General features: G+C 43.5%; 1 protein-coding gene across 4 annotated transcripts in view; it reads right to left on the bottom strand.

Annotated features, from left to right (window-relative positions):
• The window catches only part of GPR155 (G protein-coupled receptor 155), a 363,043-nt gene that overhangs the window by 110,212 nt on the left and 230,857 nt on the right, over nucleotides 1–21,974 (bottom strand). For all 4 annotated transcript variants that reach the window (XM_069225375.1, XM_069225377.1, XM_069225374.1 and 1 more), the window contains exon 7: nucleotides 15,630–15,750. In XM_069225375.1, coding sequence (XP_069081476.1) covers nucleotides 15,630–15,750 — 121 coding nt within the window. The remainder of the gene's footprint in view (nucleotides 1–15,629; nucleotides 15,751–21,974) is intronic.

A 21,974-nucleotide genomic window follows, 5' to 3' on the forward strand; every position in this document is an offset into this window, starting at 1 on the left:
GTGGAAGAAACTAACGTCCTGGTGGATCCCAAGGAAATTGTTAGCCTCAATAATTGCCCTTTACTCGGACACCTGGGTGAGAATAAAAATCACAAAATCACATGTGACTAGGACTATTTTTACCAATAAAGGCCTAGAACAGGGCTGCGTTATAGCGCCCTCGTTCTTTAATTTATATACAGCTGAGCTGCTCAGAGGAAACACGTTCACGCCGAGGCTGGGGTAACTGGTGCTCCCCATAATACAATATGCGGACAACATGGTTTTGCTTGCCCAAACCCGGATCGGGCTTACAAGGGGCCTTGACATACTGCATGACTACAATGAAAGAAATGGCTTTGAAAGCGAATGCAGAAAAAACGAAAGTTTTGGTTTTTAGCCGTCAGTCTGGAAATTTGTATAGAAGATGGAAACTCGGTCCTCTAAGCATAGAGCTGGAAGATAAATATCACTACTTGGGGGGTCTGGCTATCAAATACGGGGGGGAATAACTCATCAGGCAGAGGCATTGACTTCTAAAGCATTAAAAATCTCCCACGTATTAGCAAAACTCCATCAACGGCTCAAGGGACCCACATTTGAACCCTTAGGGAGGGTGATAAGAGCAAAACTATTACCCTCAATTACTTATGGTCACTTGGCTTTTCAGGGCAAGTTGACAGTCACTCTAGAGAATGCCCAGATGAGGGCCTACAAAAGGATCCTTAAGATCCCTAGATCAACAAGGCATGCAAGGATACGTTTGGAATTAGACATAATAGGCAGGGACTTGTTGTGCAAAATAGATATGATAAAGTTTTACCAAAGTGTCAGTAGGGCAGGAGATTGTAGCCTTAGGAGGGCTTTGAAAGTAATTTCCAAAAATAAAACAAGTAATTGGGCCATCTATTTATCAAAGGCTGAGGAACAGTTCAATCTGGCCCCTTCCTATTCCAGAGACCCTGCCATCACAAAAGCTGTTTTGAAGAAAAAACTGAATATGCTTGGTATGCAAGCTTTAAGAGCCAAAGACATCCTAACAGTTAGGGACGTCCGTGGAGCTGAAGGCCTGCATGAATCGTATGCAACTACCAAAGGCCAGCCCTACCTAAAAGCCCCGCTAGGAGATCAAGTGTTCCAGAAAATCCTCCAGATGCGCCTGCCTACCTTACCTGCCTGGGAATACCGATGGAAGTGGAAAACTGCACAAGGGCACAAGCATGAATACTTGTTGTGTAAATACCACACAGAATCAATAAAACACTGTGGGGGTCATTCTGACCCTGGCCGGCGGCGGAAGCCGCCGGGCTGGCTGGAACCACCAGAATACCGCTGCGCGGTCAAAAGACCGCTGCGGTTATTCCGAGTTTCCCGCTGGGCGGGCGGGCGACCGCCAGAAGGCCGCCCGCCCGCCCAGCGGGAAACCCCTTCCCACGAGGAAGCCGGCTCCGAATGGAGCCGGCGGAGTGGGAAGGTTGCGACGGGTGCAGGTGCACCCGTCACGATTTTCAGTGTCTACATGGTAGACACTGAAAATCTTGGTGGGGCCCTGTTAGGGGGGCCCCTGCAGTGCCCATGCCATTTGCATTGGGCACTGCAGGGGCCCCCAGGGGCCCCACGACACCCCTTACCGCCATCCTGTTCCTGGCGGCCAAAACCGCCAGGAACAGGATGGCGGTAAGGGGGTCGGAATCCCCATGGCGGCGCAGCAAGCTGCGCCGCCGTGGAGGATTCCCCAGGGCAGCGGAAAACCGGCGGTACACCACCGGTTTTCCGTTTCTGACCGCGGCTGTACTGCCGCAGTCAGAATGCCCATGGGAGCACCGCCAGCCTGTTGGCGGTGCTCCCGCGGTCGTTGGCCCTGGCGGTTTTTACCGCCAGGGTCAGAATGACCCCCTGTGTCTGTTGTTGCCCCAGTCTGGCGTCTGAACAGCATCGTCTACTAAAACCTCTGTTCTTGAAACATGGGGTGAGAACATGCAAAGAAGCCCTAAGCCTTATTTTTACCGCAGTAGTCCCCATGGAACTAGCCCGTTTTGGAAAATTCTTTCATAAGCTGTGTTCAGCCCTATGCCAGGCAAGGAGCCAATCTAGTAAGGGTACCTGTGGAGGGCCCTCAAAGAAACGGCTCTGACGAGATGGCTCCTGCCGCCCAAGTCATCCCCCCTGTCACCTAATGGTCTTGGACATTAGTAACGGGTCTGGGTCAACAGGCGATCAAATGGTTGGCACTCGCAGAAGGCTGCAATATGGGTATTAACCTGTGTAACAACTTGTGGTTAACACCTGGGTTCCCTAGGTTGGGGCAATCCCCTTGGCATTATAGTACCTTATAGTATTTATAGAAGGTGCTTTGACTAAGCACCAGTTTTTGTAGCGGAAGGGTATTTTCTTTAGTGGTTTATTTTATAGTTGTACTTTTATTTTATTATGTTGTACTGATTTTAATTAATCAGGCAATAAAGATTCATTCATTCATTTGTTGAGTTGTGCACTGACCACATTACTGCTCAGTTAATTCTGATCTCACTGTTGTGGGCTCTTGTGTCTTAGTTTTGTTGCCATCTCAAGCGGTCATTAAGAATATCAACTTTTTCATTATCCACTACATCAAGGTTATGACTTAATGCCCTTATGGCAGAGGCAAAATGGGTAAGCAAAGAAAATCCTATCAATAACTGTGCATTGATTTCAACGAAAAAAGGATGGAATTGAGAGACTGTCAAGAAATGTCGCCAAAATCTCATGGATACGTTCCGCAAAGTACATATTAACTCAGCCATAAATCACTCAAGAAAACCATCTAATTTCATCATTCAGGCTACGTATCCATACCAACTCCTTCACCATTGTTGTTCCAAAATTAGTGTAAGGAACTCATCAAGTTTTTCTGTGACCAAATGAAAATCATCAAACCTTCAATTTCACTCCCCTCCCACTTCAATTGCTTACTGGCCCTCACTAGAAATCCTTGCTAGCCAGCTGAGCTTTAACTAAGTAGAAACAGGCTCACATAACCCTTATTACAGCTAACTTTAAAAGTTCCTTTTACTCTACCATCCTCCTGTCAGCAGTGCTCTCAATGTAATACATGGTGACCTCCTGAGTAGTCCAGACTGGCAAAGTTAAGCCTCTAATTATCTGCCAAACTTAACGATCTAAGCAACTTTTATCAAGTACATAGTCTTCATTTCCTGGAAAACCTACTCTCAAAACAATTTTTGGTGTCAAACTCCAATCAGGGTTCAAACTGAGTTACGGCACTGAGGCTGTCTTGCTGCAGATAGTGGACAATGCCATGGGACCCACATAACTCAGCAGTTGCTGACTGTTGACTGCCCTAGAACTGCCTGAGACCTTTATTATGAGAGATCATGAGGACTTGCTTGAAACTCTGAAGAAATGGAAACGGGATGCAACATCCTCAACTAATTTTCTTCCTATCTGGTGCAATACTTTTAGTGGTTTAAAACAAAAGAATAAAGCACCTAAACCTCCCATCAGAAGGCATATCTCAAAGTGCCATCCTTGCCTCTACACAATTCTACAGGCATTTTGAACCTCTTGCTGACTTATTCTATGTCTTGGACATATCCCACCACCAACATATTGACAATACCCAGTAGTGCCTGAAGTTCTTTTTGCCTGCCGACATTACAAATCTCTCCCAGAACCTGTGGAAAATTTAGATCAAGCTGTGAATCTCTCTTTACTTTCAAGACTCTACTCCCTCACCACTTTGAAATGCAAATTTACCCTTCATCAACTGCCTCAGATCTTTAGATAGGATCTTCTATATCAGGCATAACCTCATCAAGCTGGTGGACGGAATACTAAAAAGGAAATGGCATCCTACTCTGTAAGAGTATTTGAGAATCACTGATCCTCCAGGGCTACAGCCACACTAAAAGAACTAAAGGTATTTAGATAAATAAAAACAAATTGATCCTCTTTCTCAGGACGACCACATTGAAGTATTGGTTTAAAACACTTTTGGTATTTCCACTACACTGGATAGAGTAAAGCACAAATCACAGCAGGGAATCAGTTAAACACCAGTAAAACACAGGTTCTAACAATCTAAGTTACACTATAATTTTCACATCTCCAATTGCCTTTATGAAAACTCCCAAAAACTATATTTTATGCTAATTAACAGAAGGAAAAGAAAGAGGGCAAAGAGCTACTAAAATAAGCTGTTTATTTTGATAAGACTAATCAGTTATTACCCATTACAGAATTCTGAGAAACCATTCCCAATTTTTTGACTTTTCCAAAATTGTCATGAAACCTCAAATGAAAATTTACCATTAATGATATGCTGGATCATTCCTGTGACCAGAAGAGACTAGCTATAATTCTTAATATTCAATTCTTTAAAATCAGTTTTCCATTTCAATAAAGTTCTTATGGTCCTGTCACAATTTTTTTTTTTTTTAATACAGTAGGGTCTGTCTAGCTATCGTATTTGCGTTCTAAAAGATTTCCTCACATAATTGTAAAGGTAACGCCTGGAGCAGGTAGATTTTAATTTGAAAGTGCATGGTGTTAGACTGAGATCCAACAGGCATACAGATAAAGCTTCTCTGAGACCTGCAGGACTAAATATGTGCATTTGTAGACAAAAACTACATATTTATTTTTGCATTGCTTGGGCTGTGAACTCAGAGAGTTTTTGACCATCTGGGGATTTTTGGAATCCCTCCGGTGGTCATGCACAACCCTTACATAATTGGGTAACCAGGGTATTATCCTTCAGTTTTGAATATTGTGCCCACAATTATTTATGTTCTAAACTTAGTGGCGATTGTGGAGCTCTAAAGCCCTATGAAAAATCTGTGACAACAGTGGCTAACTTATCGTCAGTTCCTGAACAATACCACACATTTAGTGAAGTACTTGAGGAAACAAAGACTAAAACCTTATCTCCACTCCACAATTGTGACTGTATAAATTTAGTATCAGGATCAGGGACACCTTGGGGTAGGATTTACTTGCTTTCTGAATCAGAGAGGAAGGTTTTACGTCAGTGTTTGGATGATAATCTGGCTAATGGCCTAATCGTTCCCTCTAAAACCCCTGCTGGAGCTCCTCTTTTCTTTGTGCTAAAAATATCAAAGGAATGAGGAACCTGTATAGACTACAGAGGACTCCACACAATCACAATTAATGACTGGTATCTTCACCCGTTGATTAAGGAGATCCTAGAATCAATAAGAGGAGCTCAAGAGGACACAAAGCTGAATCTCAGAGGGACATATTATTTACTAAGAATAAAGCATGGGATGAAGAGAAAATGGCATTTCAAACTACATATGGATCATCATGAATATAAGGTTATGCCCTTCAGTTTGCGCAATACCCCTTCAATATTTCAACATTTCATAGATACCTTTTCAGACCTACTGAATCTAAATGTAATTGTCTATCTAGACAATATCCCGATCTTTCCTAGGTCCTTAGAAGAACACTGTCTACATCTCCAAATTGTTCTGCAATGATTAAAAGACCATTCCCTAACTACAAACCCGATAAATGTTTATTTGAACAAACTGTACATGGGGTCCATTGTTTTTACTAGTGGACTTTCAATAGATCATAAAAAGATCCAAGCAGTAATAAACTAGCCTTCCCCTTCAGAACAGTTGACAAGCTCGCTGGCCATAATGTTTTCCTCAATACAATTTCATGATCACCTATAGTCCTGGATCCAGCAATACTCTTGCTGATATTCTATCTCATCAGAACTTTTCTTCAGGAGACTCAACTTCAAACCCTTTTGGCTCCAGAACACAGAACATCTCTAGTCGTATCTTTTTTTAGAGGAGGTCAAACAGGTTTATGTATATCTAAAGAAGGGAGAACTGAAGGAGTTTTGTGAATGTTTTAAACTTAAGAAGCAAGGCGACTTCTACTATTTCAATAAAACTCAATTTGTTCCTGTGTCAGTCTTATAAAGGTCGACACTGAAATTATGTCATGACAACTTAAGTGCAGGTCATCATGGCAAGCATAATTCCCTGGACCTTACGCTGTGATCTTTTTGGTGGCCCACCACTACAAGGGATGTGGACAAGATCTATCTTCATTCCTGATTTGTAAACAGTTCAAAGGTTTCCATTCCAAGATCTACAGTCTCCTACGTAGGTTGTTAGGATATGCCAGGTCTGGCTGCTACTATCAGAAAATGTTATTGTGGATGTGCCCAAATCTGAGGAATTTATAGTGATCATGGTAACTGTTGACACATTTTCCAAAATGGCTAATTTTTCAGCTTTCAAGAAAGTACCAACAGCATCAGATGTGGCATGACGGTTTATCTCTCATATCTTTCACTTGCATGGACTTCCATCAATAATAATTTCTGATAGAGAGCCAAAATACATTTCCAAGTTTTGGAAAGGGGCTGGTTCTGCCCTGGAATTTTCCAAAGCCTTATCTTCAGAATTCGATCCCCAGTCTAATGGTCTCATGGAACATACCAATCAAACCTTTGGACAATTCCTACAATGCTGTTGCAATGCTACATATGGTAACTGGGCTTCAATGTTGCCCTATGCAGAATCTGCCTACAGCAACAGTACACATAGTGCACCTGGAGTTTCTCCTTTGTAGTGCTTGCAAGGTCTTAATCTTAGAATACATTCTGAAATTGTTCCTATTGACTCACTGGTGTCAGCAGTCTCAATGTTTGAAGCATCTACTAGAAAGAGACTGCCCTTGGACAAAGACAGGATGAAAACACAGGCTGACAAGCATTTTGTCCTACCCCAAATTGTTCTGTGGGAAATAAGTTCTTGCTTTCCTCCAGCTTTTTGCCACTCCATGGTGGGCACTGCTGGAAATGGACCTTTCTGCGGGATTATCACCAAACATTTGCCTCTGACCTTCATTTTTTGACTGTTTGCTGCATTTTGTTTTTGCTGGCTTTAGGACTATGGGCATTTTACCACTGCTGACCAGTGCTAAAGTGCAAGTCCTCTCCGTCTAAATTGTATAGGTGATTGGTGTATCTATGATTGCCGTATCTGATTCACTAGTAAGGCCTGCCATTGCAGTGTCTGTGTGTGCAGTTTTAAACTGCCATTTTGACCTGGCACGTGTACTCACCAGCCAGGCTCAAACCTTCCCTTTTACTGCATGTAAGGTACCCCCAAAGTAGGCCCAATGCAGCCCCATGGCCAGGTTGTAGTGTATTTAAAAGCTAGGACATGTACTAGTGTGCTTTACATGTCCTGATAGTGAAATACTGCTAAATTTGTTTTTCACTATTGCAAGGTCAATCTCTGCCATATGGTAACATGGGGTCTGCCTGGAAATATCTTTTAAATGTAGTTTCCCATTGGATGCGGATAAAGATATGGAGTTTGGGGCCTCTGAACTCACAATCTAAAAATACATCTTTTGGTGCAGTTGGTTTTTGAACTGTGAGTTTGAAAATGCCACTTTTAGAGAGTGGGCATTTTCTTGTTTAACCATTCTGTGCCTCTGCCTGTCTGCTGAATACACGTCTGGGTCAGGATGATAGTTGGGCTGCTTGTGCATTCCCACTAGGCAGTCACAGAAAGGGCGCTGAGGGTTGCCCTGTACATCCTGATGGCCCTTCACCAGGCTGATGGGTCTTCATGAGCTAGAGTGGTGGAAGGGGCTGACACTTGCACCTTAATAGGGCTGTGCCTGTCCTCACACAAAGAAGTCCCCAAGACCCCAGGAGTGTATCTCGAGCCAGGGCAGAGAAGGCAGGGCTTGTGCACTACAAAGACTTCTCTTCCTATTTCAAAAATGAAATGGGTATAAGTACTGGACCTCTGACACCACATAATTAGAACACTTCTGGAATGAGGACATTCTGCCAGGAAAAGGAGTTGGATGATGTAGGAGGGATTGCCACTCTGTCTGTTGCTTTGCTGTCCTGGCCTGCTGCTTCTGTCTTGGGAGTGAAAGGACTGGACTTTGCTTTCAACATCCTGCTTTCCAAGGTTCTCTAAGGGCTTGACCTGAGCTTGCCTCCTGTTAAGAAGTCTCAGGGCCATCAAAGACCTCACTTGCCAGTGTCTGGCTCTCTTGCTGAGAGTCTTGATTTGCCACGTGCTGCCAAATTCAGTCCTGTGCCATTGAAAGTGAGCTCTGGGGCAACCAGGATGAAACTAAGCACATCAACTACAAAGCGACTTCGGAACTGGAGCCTCTCTTGCCTGCATCGGAGCTGTGGTACCCGCTGAGTGCAACTACCGCAAATGACACCACAGGGCCGATGCTACTGCAGCACCTCTGAAGTGCCACCACAGCATGCGTCCTGAGTGCCGTGTCACCAACATCTGGGACACCTGACTACACCACGGCACCTGTGGTCCTGTGTGTGATCTCGCGACAGCGCAAAACTGACGCTTTGCATCTTGACCTGCTGGATTCATCGACCCAGAACAGATACCTCGCAACTGACGCTGCATCACCTACCTTGCATAGCAATAAGGAACCAAAGCCTCACCTCCCCGGTAGCAGTAAGGTATTGATGCTGCACCAGCTCCAGCGATGCCTCACATCCCCGCCTCTGTACAACATCTTTGTTTCCTCTTCATTTCCCAAGGTACTATACCTGGGGTCTGTGCAAATCTGTGACGGGCCCACACTCCCTCGCGAGTGGCCTTGGACTGTTGGAGACAACTACTTCAAGACGCTCTAAAAGCCCCAATTGGACCTATTCTGTTTATAAGCACTATACTACATCTATTCTTTAAAAATTTGTATCTTTACTTGTGAATGTTGGATTTTTATTGTTTTGGTTTTGTTTTACTCAGATAAATATTGGCTATGTTTCAAACCTGGTGTGGAATACTTTTGTGGTGTTTTTACTGTGTTACTGTGTGTATGTGTGTATGTGTAAAAATACTTTATGCATTGCCTCTGAGATAAGCCTAACTGCTTGAGTCAAGCTACCAAGGGTGAGTAGGGATTATCTTAGCTTTCCCTTACCCTGACTAGAGAGAGGGTCCCTACTTGGACAGGGTGCAAACCAGAGACCCCATTACTGACAGGCACTCTAAACTTGGTCAGTGTTTTCTTGGCCCTTTTTCTACTGCTAAGCTTATTAATCCTGTTGCTGTCTGGCTACAGTTGCCTTCTTCCTAGAGAGTTCAATCTGTTTTATGTTTCACAATTGAAATCCTATATTCCTGATAATTTTCCTCGGGTTGGTCCTCCTCAACCCCAGTGTTACTTCAGGGTGTTCCTGAGTATGAGGTCTCTGATATTTGCGGTTCTCGCATTTATCGTTGGTTAGTTACGGTTTTTGGTGAACTGGAAGGGTTACCCTATCAGAAATCAGTAGTGAAAACCAGCCTGTGTATCCCATGCCCCTAGGTTAGTGCAAAGATTTTTTCCCTGCAATCCTAAAAAACCTGGACTCTTGTGAGGATTGTGTAGTGTCTGGTGTGCTCACTGGATGCACCCATATCGGGAACTTTGGCGAGCGGGCCAAACACCTCCCGTCAGCAGCATAGGATACATCCACCAAACACACCAACATTTCTCTTTACCTGTAGCAGCCAGTATTGCTTCTGGGTCCTCCTCTTCGGTGGCTATTCAGGGGATGGGGCTTACCCTCAGACCCCCTACTGAGAATACCTTGACAGGAAGTGATGTGCCATGATAGACAGTTCTTCCTTTTCTACAGCCCAATCCACCATGGCCACATTCCCATTGATTCCTACTGAGTTTTCCCAACCCAAGATGTGGGGGATTACTTATTTTGACCCATTCATTCTTTCCAGGTCAATTTTTCCCATACAAACCTTTTGACATTGCCTTCTGGAGTATTGCAAAACTCCCAGAGGTCCCTGTACGGTTTTCCCTGACCTTTCATTATCCATGCGCTGCTGTTGTGGAGGTGAATTCTGGAGGTTTTTTCAGCTTCATGCTTTTTTATTCTTGGGATTTTCTTAGAGGGGATAATCCAACTTCATGTTTCTGTCACTGGTAGGCAAGATGGCTTCCAGAGGCAATGATCCAAGCTTCATATCCAGAACCTTCAAAACCAGCCACTTCCTTTGCGTTCAGCTTTTGAGGCCATATAGTTAAAATGTTGGGCAACATGGAGACGATGGTGTGAGTGATGAAGGCGTGACTGGGACAGATGTAGGATCTGGAGTGGATCCAATAGCAACAGCTACAGAATTCAGGGTCTTGTTATGTTGATTTGTACAGTGCCCTAATCATCCGAGAGGGTATCCAGGCACTTCAGCAAGGTGTGCGGGTGTGTGGTCTCAAGGTGTTTATATGAAGAGCCAGGTATTCAGCATCTTGCGGAACTCAAGAAGTGAGGAGAAGGCTCTGATGTGTTGAGGGGGGGTCATGCCATGTCTTCAATCAATCACTGCATTTGTAAAGCGCGCTACATACCCGCGAGGGTCTCAAGGCGCTGGGGAGAGGGGGTGCTACTGGTCGAAGAGCCAGGTCTTGAGAAGTCTTCTGAAGTCCAGCAGGTCCTGGGTCTGTCGTAGGATGGTGGGGAGAGTGTTCCAGGTCTTGGCGGCGAGGTAGGAGAAGGATCTGCCGCCGGCGGTGGTTTTTTGGATGCGGGGGACTGTGGCGAGGGCGAGGTTGGCTGAGCAGAGGCTTCGGGTGGGGGTGTGGAAGCTGAGTCGGTTGTTGAGGTAGGTGAGTCCGGTGTTGTGCAGTGCTTTGTGTGCGTAGATCAGGAGCTTGAAGGTGATCCTTTTGTTGACGGGAAGCCAGTGCAGGCCTCTCAGGCGGAGTGTGATGTGGCTGCGGCGGGGACATCGAGGATGAGTCTGGCCGAGGCATTCTGGATGCGTTGGAGTCGTCTCAGGAGCTTGTTTGTAATTCCTGAGTAGAGGGCGTTCCCGTAGTCGAGTCTTGGTTGTGATGTAGGAGAAAGAGCAACTTCTAGTTTTGCTTTTGCAGATGTTCGAAAAGTGCATGCGAGTGAGAGGGAGGCAGAGCATAGCTGTCTTGTGGGTCAGTGAAAAGTACATGTGGCTGCTGTTCAGGTGTTCTGGTCCTGTTTTGTGTAGGGCTTTGTATGTGTGCATGACAAGTTTGAATTAGCTGGTCTTGTGAATGGAGAGCCAGTGAAGTTTCCTGGGGTCCAGTGTGAGGGGGGTGCAGCGTGGGAAGTCAAGGATAATTCTTGAGGCTGCATTTTTCATGGTCTGTAGTCTGTGTAGGTGTTTGGAGAGTGTTGCTGAAATCGAGCCTGCTGATGATGAGACCTTCGTGACGGTCCTTCTAGTGTTCTGAGGTAACCATCTAAAGATCTTTCACAGCATATATAAGATGTGGAAGCAGGAGGTGCATACTGAGTTGACTTGAGCAATCATGTTGAGCTTGTCAAGTAGGATGATGCCTAGATTTCTTGCATGGTCTGCATGTGTGGTGTTAGTCCTGGCTCCAACGGGCACCAAGGGGAATCCCATGGGAAGGTCTTGTTGCGGAATACCAGTATTTCTGTCCTGTCAGAGATGAGCTTCAGGCATTTGGTTTGCATCCAGTCAGCTACCATGGTCATGCAGTTGGTGAAGTTGGTTCTGATAGTGTTTGTCTTGTCCGTCAGGGAGAGGATATAGGAGATGACAGCGATGTCACGTGATCGGATGATTTTAGCAAGCAGTGTTATATATATGTTGAAAAGAGTGGGGCTGAATGGTGATTCCTGTGGGACACAGCGTAACAGTTTCTTGGTCTCTGGCGAGAAGAGTCACAGACTGACCCTTTGGGTTTTCACATGAGGAAGGAACACATCCATTTGATAGCGGATCCGTGTATGCTAATCTTGTGGAGTCTTCTGATGAGGGTGTTGTGGGAGACAGTGTTGAAGGCCGCGGAGAGGTCGAGCAGGGTGAGGGCTCCTGTTTCTTCTTGGTCTAGAATGTTTCAAATGTTGCCAGTAGCCTTGATGAGTGCTGTTTCAGTGTGATGGTTTCTTCTAAATCCTGGCTGTGTGTTGTCTAGAAGATGGTGAAATGTTTGAGGTGGATTGCGAGTTGCTTGATGATGGCCTTCTCAGTGACCTATCTGGATGGAGAGCAGTCAGATGGGTTGGAAGTTGCTCAGTTCATTAAGGTCAGCTGTGGGCTTCTTGACGAGGACATTCCTTCCTGTAAGTTCCATTCATCTGGGAAAGTGGAGGACGTGATAGAGGTGTTGGTGATGTGGGTCAGGGTGGTGCTGGTTGGTGATGTTTCCATGTTGTAGATGCGGTGGGGGCATGGGTCCATTGGAGCCACTAAGCCGATGGTCTGCATGGTTACTGCTGTCATTTCTGGTCAGGGTTGTTCATTTGGTCAGGTGGCCACCTAGGTTAGTGGGGGAGAGGTTAGCAATGAGTTATCTGAGGTTGGGATGGGTGTTTGGAGTTGCTGTAGATGTTTGCAATTTTGCTGTGGAAGAAGTTGGATGGGTTGTCGTACAGTTGTTGGGAGGCAGCAATGCTGTTGACAGTGGCTGAGATAAAAAAAATCCTTGATGACCAGGAAGATCTCCTTGCAGCTGTTGGAGCTTCCTTCGATATGGTCCACCAGTGCTTAGTGAACATGAAAGTAGGCTTTCTCAAGAAAGTCTACTATTCTGCCACCCAGGTCAGAGATGCTGGTAGCATTGGAGGACCTGAATGGAGGACCTGAACTCATTATGAAATAGGTGGTTGAAATGGGTAACAATCTTCAGAGCTATAACAGATAGAAGGCATTTGTTTGTGCAGACGGAACTGCATAAAAGCGGAGTCCAGAAAAGCTGAAGGTGGTGGGGAATGGCAGTCTTTTTTAAAGGGTCATATTAGTGTGCCAGGTGCCGTACTTTTACTTTTATTCACTTTCCAGGTTATCTTCATCACTTGTTGTTGCTACGAATTCCTACTTAATAGACACAGCCTGTTGAGTCTGTGTCTGAGGAATCATATAGCTTACTGCATACCAAGACAGCTTGTCTTATTTCCAAGGTCTAAGGGCACATTTCTACATTTGTTCTGTTGTACAGAGGCTATAAACAGACAGATAGCGTTGCTACTCCTGTAAAGTGCTGTTTATAATCACTCATTAGTTGCTTGTGTTATGTTAAGAACAACAAAATTCAGGGGCTGGCCAAAGCGTTTGGCTAAAAAAAAAGGAACAGATGCTCTCTTGTTGTCTATTTGAAATGCCACAGTTCCAAATTAATTTTTCCAAATTATTTTTAAGTCCCTAAATTAGCTTACTTGACAGAGGTTGGAGTGACTCATCACTAGAATAAACCTTTCAAAAAAGGTAAATACAGGTGCCCAGATCAATAAATGTGTAAAACGTAAGATAAAGAAATTCATTGAGTCTGAAAGTAAGTAAATCTGTAGTAAATATTGGTGGCCATTGGAGATCAACTTGAAACCCTCTGAGTGAAAAACAGGGTGTGCAAAATGCAGTTGGGCATGTGTAAGTTAAGAAAGCAGGCTTTTTTACAACAGTGAAGACACTCAAAAGTCTAATGCAGAATCATTAGGTGGTTAGTTCCCAACATCTGACTTATTTGCAATAGTCCCTCTTTTCACACCTTTTTTACCACGATTCTCCACACATATGCACACCTTTAGTTCCTATGTGTAGGCGTGCTTCTTGAGCAAAGCGAATAAACATGCACTCTTACACAAATATGCAGCTCCCTTCCAAAACCAAAAGAATGTATGTCTTTTCTATTGATTTGATCTCAGTTTCCTATTTGCTTGCATTATAAAAATAATTTATCGTAGTTATACGAAGTCTGGTCAGTCACTGCTCATAGCACCAGTCTTGAATCAGGTGCTAGGGCAGGCACCCCACCTCCCTTAGGTCTCCAGTAAACCAAAAGAAGCAATGTTAAGACTGATTACAGTTCAACATTTTCCCCATCTCTTCTTGGGCCACTTGAAACCCTGGGATGGTGGAGGATGAAAGCACTCTGTGGCGTCAATATCCACCTCTTTCCAGGCTTGCAGCAAGGAAGTAGAGACCAGCGACAGATACAGAATTGCAGTTCTGATCTCTACTCTCAAATTAGGAGGAAAGAGGCCAGCTTTGGCTTAGAGGGAATGTCCAGAAGGTGGTTTGGAAGGGTGAGCCAGATGTCCAGTATAGATGGTAAATATTTGATGGAAGAAGGATGTATGACGGCAGATGTTAACATCACAACAAGAAGCATGTTTCAAGCACATCCCATAAACCTACTAGGTGTGAAAAAATAGAGAGTGTCTTAATTTCAGGGGGTGGCGGGCAGTCATACGTCTCTCACAGAAAATGGTATTGGTGATAAGAATTGTAAATCACAAACATGAATTTTCTTCATAACCATCCTCAGCTGAAAAGGAGTTCCCTGGTTATGTTAAAGAGCATTTGTTCTAGGCAAGTGTAGTAACTCAACTTTTAGTGCTACAAAGAGAACAATGCCACAAAGATCGGACCTAATGAGACAGAGCTGGCAAGGAGTGAGATCTTAAGAGTTACCAAATTGGTCAATCTAGTATGACGTGAGGAGCTACCACCTCTATTGATCCACTGCACAGCATACTACAGGATAAGCAATGAGGAGATATTTGTGACAGTTGGAAACTCCCAGTATACTCATGTGACGAGAAAAGCCAGAGGGTCCGCATTGCTTCACGGCTGCTTTTTAGCCCATATGAAGCCTGAGACAAGCAAATTAAGTTTAACAAAAATTGTATTAGTGGTGTGTCTAGTTCTTCAGCATAGAGAGCTCAGCTGAGGTATTAGCCAACACAAATCTTAGCACTAAATTTATAAAAAAAAAAGGTTGCGGGTCATTTGGAGAAAAAAAACTACAGAAGAAATATTTTGAGGCCCGAGATCAGACACCTTGATAACTAGAAGTGATCATGCTGTGAGGAAAGAGTGGGAAGGAACAAAGTCATAATAAGCTATTTTTTATTTCCACCACAATAAGTACCAGAAACTTTAAATGATCATGATGACAAAATAGGTAGCAGGGTCAATTCTGAGATTAATAGCCTGCGGACATAACAGTGATAAGTTATATGTTTCACTACTTGTGAAATTTCCAAATATTAGCCACAGGTTTTGAGACCCGCTTTGTAGTCCCTCACTAGGTTACTGATTATCCTTAAGATCAAGGGTCAGTAATGGGACATGAACCAAAGAAAGCTTTAATACTACCTGTAAAAATGTCACATCAAAACAAAGAAAAAAATAAGTTAATAATAAATGAACTTAATACTCGTGAAAAATCTCCAGTGCTTTTGAAAATGTAAAACGAAATTCAAGTAGCAAAAGAAACAAGCATCACAGAGGAAAGAAAGATGCAACTAAAATTGTGCAGTAGCCCTACTGTTCGCTTCTGACATAGTTGAAAATAATGACTTTCAAATGCTGTAACTGAATGAAATGTTCTGGGTTGATGCTATTAGGGAGCATTTATGTGACTGCTATATTCGGAGAAGTCACGGAATCATAGTTTATTCAATAGTAACATTTAAAACTAGAGAAAACTGAATTGTAGATAAATGTTCAAGAATTACGATATGAATATTCGAAAGATACATTCACTATGTTTATTGTTTCTCCTTACAACATGAAAAATGCATAGTAAATCCATAACCAACTGCTTTCATTCTTAAACTAACTGTAACTAAACACTAAAACATACTAACTTACCTGTCCATATATACGTGCTGTAGAGGGAGGTATAGAGCAAAATGAATACCAGAGTTTGTCCAATACTGTACCCTTCTTTTGCAACAAAGTTCCAAATTATCATTCCAATGCAAACCATCAACTACAAAAGAAAGAGAGAATATTACACTGCTACCACTAAGGGAGAGGTACAAAAAACTACTGAAACACACATCCCGTTACATGAATTGGTAATGCAAACAATCAGCAAAAATCCTTTACGTCCTCACAAAATACTTCCTTATTTATGAAGAACACTGGAAAGTGGCGGATTAGTTACATCAAACAGGCCTCCTCTAGGCGAATGTACTGGAATCCACCTTTCATTCCATTATTTTACACTAGGAATAATAATGGATCCCATAAAACTGGACTGCTTATTTTTCTACTCAACTTTTCTATCAATCATTTTAAAGGTGATATCTACTTTGACCGCCTGAATATTCAAATCTACACCGTTCGTGTTATCCCTTCCATGCATGTGATGCATTATTACTTTAGACATTACAAAGAGATGCTAATTCCTTTCTCTTGAAATGGTTCTGCAAGGCAGTGCACAGCAGCAAGTACATTTGCAAAACATATAATAGGGATATTAAAGTTGATTTTCATAAATGTAAAATGTGTTTTCTTCTTCAGGTTGAAAGGGGGCTAGCTAGCAAACTTCAATTTAGGCAAGTTCAGTGAACCCTGTTTGTGAGTCAAACTAAGTGGCATCCCAGGGAAAATTGTGCAAGGCAAACTTTCAGTAAATCAGATCAGTGTTTTCAGAGTCGTAGCTCTTGGCATCCATAAATTAGAAATTATAACTTCAACCCTTACAGCCAGACTTGTTCATGTGAACGGCAGCTCCCTTCAATCTACCCAGTACACTACCACAATACAAAACTACAGTACCCAGAATATCTACTACAAAAATATTGTAATGGTAAGTGTATATAGGTAAGTATATTTTGACTATACTTAACTCTTGACAAAGGAATGTGGAGGTGACAAAGTGGCAGCCTTGCAGATATCTGTTAAAGGAATATTACCTTAAATGCCCTGCGTTGCCATCTTTCCATGTGAAGATTAGGCTCTACCGGCCATGGGAACTGTGCTTTTTGCTTTAGCATAGAAAGTTTGATTGGGTGTACCTATCCATCTTGCAATGCCAGCTTGTGAGGTGGCACAGCCCCTGTTGGGTTCGGCAAAGGCAACAAAAAGTTAAGTAGACTCTCTAAAAAAAATTGTTCTGTCAATGTAGAATGTCAAGAGTGTGAAGGCCCCTTTCTACTATAGACTCTAGTTATGGGAAGAAGACTGGGAGCTTAATGATCTGGTTCATTGGAAATGTGAAACAACCTTGGGCAGAAACCTGGTGTTAGTGTGAAGCAATACCCTATCTTTGTGAACCTGAATAAACAGTCCTTCACTGTAAGAGTTTGGGGTTCCCCAATGTGTCTGAGAGACATGATTGTAATTAAAAAAGCCCCCATTTAAAGACAAGAACGGAAGCTGGCATGAGAGTGTGGATTCAAAGGGAAGACACATGAGTCATGAGAAAACCACACTGAGGTTCTTAACAGGCACCATAGAAGTCTTTGGAGACATTACTCTTTTTAGACCCTCCATGAAAGCTTTAATGACTGGTATTAAAAAAGGGGGAGGTAAGCTGCAACTGCTGGTAAACGTAAGCATATGAAACTGAAGGCAACACCTGCCTTGTATAAGTGCAGGAGTTAAGAAACAATCTATTGCACAGAAACTGTAAAGGGATTTAATTGTTTGGAGATGCAGTACTGCATGAACCCTTTCCACAGAGCGGCCTAACAAGCGTGAGTAATAGGCTTTGTTGCTTCCTGGAGTGCAAGACTGCACTTCTCTGGGAGATTATGGTCACCAAACACTAAGAACTCAAAAGCCAAATTGAGAGGTTGAGTTGATTGGGATCTGGGAATCTGAGATGACTCTGATGCTGAGTGAGAAGATCTGGTGAAAGCAGGAGCTTTTACTGAGGGTTGACTGACATCTCTAGGAGCAATGACTAGCAGGATTGTCTCTCCTAGGTTGTCGCCACTAGGATTTAGGTCATGGACTCCTGCCTCATTTGTCTTACCACATAAGGGATGAGGGCAAGAGGCAGAAAAGCAAAGGGATATGTCCCTAACCAGTTCATCCATAGTTCACTGGCTATGGACTGTGGGTGGAGGTAACTGGGTGTGACGTTTTGGCATTTCGTGGGTGCAGGAGTTGCAAAGCGGTCTCTGGTTGAAGTGTCCCACCATTGATGGTACATGGATTGAACTTGTGGGTGTACTTCTACTCGTGGACGTGTTGATGCGTCCTGCTGAGCAGGTCCACATAGTCGTTCTCCACTCCTGGTAAATGCTTTACCAACAGCTGCATGCATTTGTTGGCTGCCTAACGCCAAGTATCCTAAACTACCAATAGGCACTTCACAAGGTAAACTGGAGCCTTAGCAATTCCGAAAAGTTGCCACAAAACAAAAAATTAGTGGTGCGCTTGTCTTTCAGATCCAGCACTGCCATGAAATCACTTTGGCATAGCAGCAAATAAGATCCCGTAGAGCGAACACAGGAAAGTGTTCTGAGCTCTGTTCAAAAGCTGGAGGTCGAGGATCAAATGGAGGGAAACATCCTTTTCAGGGATTAAAAAGTATAGTGATTACAACCTCTGTATATTAATGTGAAGGTACTGGTTCTGTTGCCCTCTTCTGTAGAATCGCCTTTTTCTCTAGAAGGTGAGCAAGGTCTGAGCTCAGTACATGGTGATGGGTGGGCTGTTGGGAGGGATCATAAAAAATTAAGGCCATGTGCTTCCTGCACAATGGAGAGGACCCACTAATCCAATGTGATGCTTTCTAACAGAGGTAGGAAGTGCCTTAGTGTTCCCCCACAGGTGTTGTGTTGTGGAGGAACGGAAGGGTAGTCTCTGCTCTGGAGTTGAAGAGCCTCTTGCAGTGCACCTCTGTCTTTCCCTTTCCCACTTCCTCCATAGGACTCTCTATGGAAGGGCTTTTGCTCCTGGAGGCCCTGAAAGGACTGCTGGTATTGTTGGTATGGAGGTCTCTTACTTGAGTCCTCTGGTTTGGTATTTCCCCTGGTTTTCTGCTAAAGAAAAGCACATTTGGGACTGCGGGAACTGTAGGGCACTGATAAGTTTGGCTACTTCCTCCATAGAACTCTCTATGGAAGGGCTTTTGCTCCTGGAGGTCCTGAAAGGACTGCTGGTATTGCTGGTATGGAGGTCTCTTACTTGAGTCCTCTGGTTTGGTACTTCCCCTGCTTTGCTGCTAAAGAAAAGCACATTTGGGACTGAGGGAACTCTAGGGCTCTCATACGTTTTGCTATGTTGGTGTCATTTATGATCTTTTCAAGCCTCTGATCAACCTGAGGGTCGAACAGATGCTCACAATCAAAAGAACATTTAAGAACTGCTATGCACCTCAGGCATAAACTCAGATACTTTAAGTCAGGAAAGTCTATGGAGGAGGACGCTCATGTTGATACCCCTAACAACTGTGTCTAATGCACCAACAGCATATCAAATATTAGCAATTCTAATGGTCTTGCCTACAGCGACTAGCTCCTGTCCTGTCTTCGGTGGATCTCTGGTAGGTACTTCACAAGCTCCTCGATTTCCACCCAGTGGTATTTATTGTACCAAGAGAAGAGGCCCACTGAGAAACCAAAGTAGCCGTGTGTGGCTGATCCAAGCAATACCAACTTTTGGGCAGCATTTATTTATGGTTCTTTGTCACGAGAGGGAGCATCCCCTGTGGCCTGTGCAAGGGAGGGTGTGCACCACCAAGGAGTATGGAACAATATGGTCCTGAATATAAGCTTGGTGGTCTTTGGAAGACTTACATTTCTTTTTAATATATGAAGTGACTACTCTGGCCTTCACTGACCATTGCCATTGGCCCACTTCAGCATCATATTAAGCACTGGTACATAATGTACAGTGATTCTCTTTTGGACAGGGTTTCAACAAGACTATTGTCCTTGTCCTCTACGCCATTCAGTTTTATTTGGTAGAGTTGTGAAACCCTTGAATCCAGCAGTGTCATCTGGCGTGAACGCTTCAGCAAGGTACAGATCCAGGTTGGGGTCATCCTGTGGGTCGATTGCATAATCTTCCAAAGTAGCAACTCCCTCTGGTGGCCTAAAGAGTTAATCATAGGGGCCCTGTAAATAATGAGAACTGAGTATTTTGTGGCTCAAGTGGAGGAGAGTGCGGTGGAAGCAATGGTGGTGGCGAGAGTGGTGTGGATGGCAATGATGGGAGTGGCACAGGACCAATGGCTGGTTCGCTAACCCTTTTGGGGCTTAATGGTGTGGAAGAATTAAGTCCTGGTTCTCTCTCAAAGTCAGTGTTTCATAGGGATAGAGATGAATCCCAGATCCAGGAGTTTGGAAAGTATCTTGTCTGTGTCTGGATGACAGAAAATGTTCTTTGTTCTTTTGTCCATGACATGTGCCAGCATCTCAAAGATAGACCCCTCTGTGGTATCAGATCTTGGGGGGATGCTTCAGTGCTGACCTCTGTTCCAGTTGTGGCAGGGCTTTCATTGTCGACTTCGGCTCTGAGCATATTTTTTTGATAGGTTGGGGATAACCTAGCAATAAATTTTACAGGGCCTCGGGCTGAATGGGCTTTAGAACATGGTGCAGTTCAGTGCATTTGGCTGAAACGTCGACCCATTCTCTTACGTACTGGGTCTTCCCGGTTAGAGGGCGTGTATGTTTGTGCCATTTCCTGATCTACTCCAGGCTTAGTACCAGACTCCAGCTCAAGTAGTAGAATGCCTCAGTTAATGCATATTTGTGTACTTTAAACTGACCTTTGGGTGCACTAGGTGCTTGTGGGGTCTACCTCATCTTCAGTCCCGATGCAGATGTAGGTTGAGGCACTGGTTTGAGGAACTCTACTTAGCCCTTGATACAGGAGGCCTTGAATAAAGCACCCTCAAGATCTTCCTCTGTTTGGGTGGCCAGAATGCCTGACGGGCCAGTCTCCACTTTCTTGGTGCCTGCTATATCATTAGTTCCAAAAATATCAGGTGTCACCTACAAGTCTTGTCTCTGTATTTTGTAGTGCACCCACCTCCTGTATGTTAATGTTTTCTTCAAGCAGGATGCAAGGCAGATTTTGCAGCATGTAACTGCATGGTCTGGAGAGAGGCAGAGGTTGCAGACCTCATGTTGGTCATTCTAGAATCACACCTAGGGCAGACGAGAATGGAGTATGTCCCACAACATTATCTTAGGTGTGTTTCCAAAGAAGTCTTGGCAAACTCTGAAGAGGATGGCAACTCAAGGCCATTATGCATTAAATTGCCCCAGTTATTACTCATTTGATCTGAAGTCTTGTTGTTGTGAACAGAAGCTTTCCTCAATGAAATAGTGTTGCCCACATAGCAGAACTGAAAGGGAAAGCTGTTGGACCAGAGAAGGAACTAAAAACTAAGACTGGGTGTGTTTAACACTTCAACCTTAGAGAAGCTTTCTTGAATGTCGAAGCGTGATGGAGGAAGAAAAAAACCTGTGATGGAGCCAAGTGTACTGGTGTATTGTGTACCAAGTGGTGAGTCACAACAGGTCTTATAACTCAAACCCCTTCAAAGAAAAACAAGCTGCAAGTGTCTGGGACCAACATCAGAAGGCAGAAGTATACCTAGGGCCACATATGCAACGGATAGATGGATAGATAGATAGATAGATAGATAGATAGATAGATAGATAGATAGATAGATAGATAGATAGATAGATAGATAGATAGATAGATAGATATTTGTGTTGCACAGTAATGCTCAACAATTCGTGCCGGTGCTAGCCTCCTGCGCTACCACTCCCATTCTTTAAACCAACAAAGTAAGCAGTACTCTGGGGAACAAATAATGCCGCATTTCGATCTGAGTCTTGATCACATGAACATAATGTCCGATTTAAAGGAAAAGATTATTATTTACTTGTTATGCTTTCAATTACTTATGGTATTATCACAAGGCAACTATTAATGAAATCAAGAAATTATAATTAATAAGATACGGGTGATGATTAGATAGTAATTATAATTGCTTAGTTACATTATTAGTTGCCATGTGATATTATTATGAAGTTTGAGTTTTTCACCCGGTTTCTAATGAATTGCTAATTAGTAATCAATAATCTTTTCCATTCAATGACTAACCTGTAAGAAACTGAGATAATGAATTTGATGATTAGTTGCACATGTGGATTGACTGAATTTGAATATTTTTCCTCCATAGTTGGGGAGAAAGAAAGGATATTGTACTTGCCCTGTAGGCATCTGTTTGTGGCA

The sequence above is a fragment of the Pleurodeles waltl genome, chromosome 3_1 (assembly GCF_031143425.1).
Source record: "Pleurodeles waltl isolate 20211129_DDA chromosome 3_1, aPleWal1.hap1.20221129, whole genome shotgun sequence".
Lineage (NCBI taxonomy): Eukaryota > Metazoa > Chordata > Amphibia > Caudata > Salamandridae > Pleurodeles > Pleurodeles waltl.